At 38.8% G+C, this 6,633-nt stretch overlaps 1 protein-coding gene across 3 annotated transcripts in view; it reads left to right on the top strand.

Annotated features, from left to right (window-relative positions):
* The first annotated feature begins 256 nt into the window (after positions 1-256).
* The window catches only part of LOC146474711 (uncharacterized), a 25,424-nt gene continuing 19,047 nt past the window's right edge, over positions 257-6,633 (top strand). For all 3 annotated transcript variants that reach the window (XM_085116496.1, XM_085116498.1, XM_085116497.1), the window contains exons 1-3: positions 257-429; positions 3,698-3,772; positions 5,344-5,403. In XM_085116496.1, the coding sequence (XP_084972622.1) occupies positions 3,712-3,772; positions 5,344-5,403 (121 nt within the window). In that variant the 5' untranslated portion in view covers positions 257-429; positions 3,698-3,711. The remainder of the gene's footprint in view (positions 430-3,697; positions 3,773-5,343; positions 5,404-6,633) is intronic.

The raw sequence follows: 6,633 nt of genomic DNA on the forward strand, positions 1-6,633 counted from the left end.
ATAGCAATAATCAAAAGAAAAAGAGCCACAATCGTCATAATCACGCGCTCAGACTCCATGACGAAATGAAGCCTACTATTATGACTTGAAAATCAGTCACTCAAATGAAAAAGGAAAGTCTGTATTTATTCACGTCTGTCACCAACTTAACGTTTGATTGACACACCCGAAACACGAAACCACAAAAGGATTTACTATTAATAGTATACTTTCACTGTCTTTCCTTAACCATAGGTAACGCCTTTTAATACAGTAAAATCTCAAGTGTGACCTCTGTGGCAGAGCTTTCCTGTCGCCCATTTCCAATTTCCATACCAAAGGACACCAGCTCCAGTCAGATAACAGATTAGAAAAACAGCGTTGGAAAAGGACTTCAACGAGCTGAACATTTGGCTACTGGTCCTAGCTATTGGGACGTTTTACTTAGAGGTAAGAAATTACGTTCTCCGTTTTAGAATCTCTGCTTTGTTAGCGTCGATAAGCGCGTGCATAAGGTGAGACTGTAACAGGGCATTTCTTGTCTGTGAACGAACAGATCACTTGTGATGCAACTTTCAATCTATACGACAACATTACGTACCAGACCTTCAACGGAAGATTCCGAATGTTTTTAAAGAAGAGTTTGATTTAGGTGCTGTTAAATCCTGGATTGTTATTCAGTAATACTTTCTTTGTCACCCAATCGAATATGAAACCGGAACTCGACTGACGCGCTTTGACTAGCAGCTAATAGTGATTGCATGGAATCCAGAAGGTGACTGAGGAATCCTTTATCAATAAAAGACTGCGAACACTTTAGAAAGCACGATCAGAAATATTATATTCCATGCTTTTATCATCAAGAGACATGTTTATGTGTAATTTCTCCGCCAATATTAAAAGAATTAAGAAGTTATCAGCTCATGGCTAATAGGACTTCCCTCTTTTCTCGGAATCCGCATTACTAGGAAAAGGTGTGGATATCAGCAATCAAAACTACAGTTCGGACTGTGTGCTGTTTTAATAACTTTCACGCGCAATGGACCTTAAATCTTCGCTGCATTGACTCAACGAGGCATTGAACTGAGTTTCTCAGGCATTTCACTTTGACGAAAACATTTTCTGAAGCAAAAGTGTCCTCATGGGAGACAGTTGCGCAGATCAAATTTATAACCGGAAGACGGAAAAGAAATTCTTGCAACACGGAAAAATCCGAAGAGTGGAGTCTACGTTCTACCCTGTCACAAAAACTTATTTCCTTCCATTGGTTGCGAAAATACATGTCTTTCCACAAAGTTGGCCACTGAAATGTTTGAACAATAGGTCGTTGGATTTGAGGCCCTCAACTCCACTGAAAAAGTCAGCGTTTGTTACGGTTAGTCACGCAAAGTCAAGCTCGTCAGCTTAATAGTGAACGGCTGCGTCGGAGACTATGCGCCTCCTGTCTGTGACCTTTCTGTAGTCAAAGAAGTTTGTTTAAATGAATGAATATATCTCGCGATAATGTTCGCCAGTTGCCTGACAACAAAACCGCGTCAAAGACGGGTTTTGGTTTAATATGGCCGTTTTAGCGGTCAAGAAATTCTTTTGGCGATTAGTATCGACGGCGGAAAGTGTTTTACAGACAAAATGGACGTCATTTCGACTATCGGCTTTAATTTAAGAGAGGCTAAGAGTACATTTGTATTGCGTAGTGTTTACATATCCTGACTTTAAAAAAAATATTGTAATAAACATACTTCGCAGAGCGAGAACTCACCCTCCGCAAAAAGAAAATAAAAAAAAGGATTATGCATGATATCGTTTCAGCATGAAATTATGTCGATGTTGAAAGCCAATTGCTTTGTAAATGTCTTATGTTTTGAGAGATTTCACGCTTCGCGATTCGACTTCCTCTCCATGTATCACCCAAACAGCAAAGACACTTCCGGAGAATTTGTGTTAATTTTGTTTTCTTGATGATTGCTTTCCCTGTTTGTTCCTTCATATAGCAATATGTTTCCTGTCCTTTACATTACCGCTTTTCTTTTTTACGCTGGTCAGTGAGTCAATATTTCGGTCGCGCTCCGTTTTACGAGGGATGCCCTTAGGGCAGGCCGCGTCAAGCCCGATCTTTTTTGTTTATCGTTTTTCTTCTTCTTCTTCTTCTTCTTCTTCTTCTTCTTCTTCTTCTTCTTCTTCTTCTTCTTCTTCTTCTTCTTCTTCTTCTTCTTCTTCTTCTTCTTCTTCTTCTTCTTCTTCTTCTTCTTCTTCATTGTAGTCGCAAACTGCAATGAATAAACTAATTAAACCTGGATGAAACCCTCTTATCTCCTAGAAGGGATATTTTTGTCCTCTATTGTTCTCGTTGTCTTCATCAAAAACCACCCAATTTAATAAGAATCATTATCTGCGTGTAAGTCAGGAGGGAGGGGATGGAGTCTTTCCACCAGTGAGACCTCTCATAGCCATGATCTGGGGGCTGGAAAGAAGGCTTCTTTTAGCGGCAATAATGTTTACATGTTTAGACTCAAATATACCGTTTTCAGAAAAAAAAAAAAAATTAACCCCTTTGAAGTGGTAAATCGAAAGGATAAGTTCCAAGAAGTACTCGACAGTTCAAATGGTGGAAATTGGACAGTTCATGACGAACAAATTAGGGAGAGAGCAAAACTTTAAGCTTAAATCATTACTTAACTAGCACTGCAGACTTTGTCGATCTCAGATGCCTAAACGTTACTAGAGATCCACTTCATAAAAAATGAAAGGTTTGATTGTCAATTATTTGTCATAAAGTTTTCATTTAAGAAATCCGTTAAATTGCTCATGAAGATTGGTCGGCTTTTGATTGTGTTCTTCTTTAAGGTGTTTACTTATCACGGAGTATCTGTGCTCCTTAATGTGTAGGTGGAGGTGGCGGCTTGTGTAGACTGTGTAGCCTATACAATTCGCATCGCATGAATTACATATTAATTCATATGCAACGAATTGCTGGTTTACTAGGGAGGGCTTTGTTTCCGTAACTTTTAAATCTTCTGAGATTTTTTTTCCTGTGAAGACTGGTTGTAGTACATGATCGATTTTCTTTTCAAGATCGCGTATTTCTCTATGTATGAAGTTTGCGGAATTTTAGTCTTTGGAGGGCAAGGTGATGCTTACAGCGCTTAAATTTTCTTTCGTTTGCTGTCTTCTTAACTTCCTTCGTTTAATCACCTGCCTTCCTTTAATCATCATGCCTTCACTGTCCATATTGGGCAGTGATAATATCTCAGTTTAAATTATCATCACATAAGGCACATTGAATGGGAACTAACGGACTTAACGGAATATTTTTTTGTAACGGAATTAACGGAATATTTTTTTGTCATGGTCTTCATATTTTGGTTCATTGCATGGCAGAAATGAGTAAAGATTGTCCTTTTTGAGTCTCTTAGTTCACTTCACTCGTGTTCAATGGAAAAGTTTAAAGAGGGAAATATAGCTCACAACTTCAAGTAAAATCTGGAGTACCAGTTCACGAAACGTCCGCCATCTTCACATCAACTTCAGGGATTTGAAGCCTTAGAAGAGATTACCTATCCCAGGAATTTGGCTTAGAAATATTTATGGCAAGGGTCCTGCGCGACCTAAGCGGCCGGAAGTTGCTTCCTACCCCCTTTCTCTACTTGATCCATTGACAATTAAACTATAGATAATAATTTTAACGTTGTTGTTTGCATTATTGTTTTCGGCGATCTAGAGTTGTTGTTCAAGATGGATAAGTTGTGGAGACCACAGCGGCAGAGTCCAATACCAGGATCCCACGATAATTTGGGTAAATATGTGGCTCCTTTACCGAGCACGTTTAAGATTTTAGCCTCTATTAACTTAAGCATGACATTTTTACGAGCAGACTGAGAAATATCAATTAGTTATAAAAAAGATATTGAATTTAATTTCGCGATTACTCTTCCAAAATCACTGACCACACAAATCCTCCTTCTGCCTGTTTCTAAGGTTTGCTTTAAATCTGCCTTTAATCTATTGCTTTAGCAAGGAATGAGATATTTTGGATCAATGGCACACACTCCTGGGCCTTAACAACCGAGGGAGCATCACACGGCCTGAGAACGAGTATAACTAATGTTGACCTGTAAACAATAAAGAGGCTACCATCTTAATCTTGATCAGTCGGACTGATTTTCTGAAGAAATATTCAAAGAAGTGAAAAAAAACCCAGCATTTCAGAGTTCTAGATTAAAAACATTTCTGAGGGAGCATGCCCCAGACCCCCGGCTAGAGGCTTGTGCCTTAGATGCTTGCAACAATTGCTTCGCATCTCCTGAAAGTCTGGCTACGGCCCTGGTCCCAAACACACATTCAGCATAGGAACAGATCAGATCCTTATTCTTGATCTGCAGTAAGATTAAAGAATATGAAACTGAATTATTCAACGCAATCAAAGAACAATACTTTGGTATTCAGATTCTAAAGAATTAAGCAAAAATCGTTGATCCTCCCTTCATTATTGAAAAAAAAATTGTCACATAGATGCACCGTTGTGGAACATTCGCCTCGTCTTCTCCCGACGTTTTTCGTTAGAGATGACTTTTGGGCAGCTAATTTTCAGGATTTTCCGCAGCCATATGTGGTCTGTGAGAGGGCCTCAATGGGGATGTAGCTTTGACGGTTGACGGTTATCAAGAGTTAAAATTAATATTAACTTTTGTGTTTTTTGATATTAACAATCGTGTTCTGGAGATTGTCTTTCGTCCAGAAACACGTTATCAATGAAGTAAATCATTAATATTTTGAAACCAGAAGTATTTCCAGACGGAAGCTAGCTGCAAATTAAGTAGAAAAGACCATAAAGTGAGTATATGGAAATTGGTTTACCAGTTAAAACGATTCTTTGAGAGCCAGAAGTCCGGGATGAGCGGCTGAAATGGCGATATTTGAAACTGTCATTGAAATTGTTTGACGGCTAATAGTAACTACTTTTTTGACGGCTGACGGTTAACCCTATTGAGATCCTCCTGTCAGTAGCACTATACAAACCACACAAACGAACGGACTCCATTTGGAACTCATATTCCATTTCACAGCAAGTAGCGGAGAACTGTATCGTGTCAGTATCAGGACGTTTGTTTGTTTGTTCGTAAGACCTTCGAATCAAACACATCTAGCTTAGTGGCTTAGTGACTACGTCCTGAATCTCAGATAAATGGGGACCGTGTGTAATTTTGGTATTCAGTAAGACACGGTCAGTGATGATGTGTGTGGCTCAAAGTGCGAACGTCAGAATCGCGACTTTATCAAAAAGTGGTATAGATTGCTATTATTACATCATCTCTCCACAGTATCATCGAAAAATGATAATTAACTAAGGTTTATTATCTTTTTTAGGATTAGACGCCCAGTCTCAAACTCTCGATCGCGTTATATCAGTGGATAGCGAAGACGGAGGTAAGACCTGTCTGTCTTTCTCTTTATTTTCTCTTCCTTTGAACAACAACAACAACAACAACAACGTTATTGGATAAATAACAAAATTGCAATCAACTCAGTTTGAGAGCCCGCAGGTAGCTATTCAGCTATTAAAAAGGGGAAGAAATACAAAAGCATTGATTCTAAGGCTCATAGACGCACTACTCTATCTCTGCCTGTCTGTCTGTCCGACCGTCTAGCCACAGCAATAGGGACGCATTCCAGGAACTACTTTCCGCGGGTTCACTGAGAGGAATATACTGTAAAACAGCTATGTCCACCGAACGTTCTAAGAAATCATAGCGTCCGAAGTTAATACCAAGCTACCGTTGTGTCTGGAGCCAGCAATTAAAAACAGCTATTTTGTTTTATTATTCAACATATTGTAACACTGCCCAAGTATGGCCCATTGTGCACTCAATATTCGACGCCCTTACACAGCAGATATCTTGCACTATCATTCAACACATTGTAACACTGCCCAAATATGGTCATGTTGAACTCAATATACGTCGTCCGTACATAACAGATATCTTGCGATATACGTAATTTCGTGTGTCGAGAAGAAAAATGGCAGAGCGCTTTCAAAAAGTAACGACCTCGCAAGTACACCAAATCATTAATAATGCTGTTTTGCTGTCAAGATTTGTAATGGTTAGTCCAAAATCTTTTACCGCTTTCTTTTTTGTTCATGAAGTCAACTAGATTACAGTTCAGGAACAAGGTCTTTTTCGCTAGAATTTTGTATTGTCCCGTATTCTAGCAAACGCTCAGAAATTACAAACGGAATTTTCTTAGATTGATTCATTATGTCACAACAATTAAACAGAGATCTCGACTCGTCTTGAAGAGATGGAGAAAACCACCTAAGAAAACCGAGCTCGTAAAGTGCCTCGAGAAATTTTATCTCTCTGGTAGTCAAAAAGATAGAGGAAGTACAAAGCAATTACTCTTAGAAGCAATAGAGCCGGCTGAATAAAACAGTTTAGAATCATACCAGGTTCAGAGTTCTTGCAATCAACAAGGCACTGGATGCGTTTCAATAGGCCTTATCACGGTTTTCGACGCCATTTTGACGAGTAGGCAAACACGTCTGAAATAACAGTGTTTGTATGGAAATCCGATGTCAAATAATTTTCATAAAACATCGCTTCTGAAAAATTCATGAATTGGAAACTTTTAGCACTAGTAAAAGGATTTTAAGAAAAA

Source organism: Pavona decussata, unplaced genomic scaffold (assembly GCF_977016875.1).
Source record: "Pavona decussata unplaced genomic scaffold, jaPavDecu1.1 SCAFFOLD_87, whole genome shotgun sequence".
In the NCBI taxonomy this organism is placed as follows: Eukaryota; Metazoa; Cnidaria; class Anthozoa; order Scleractinia; family Agariciidae; genus Pavona; species Pavona decussata.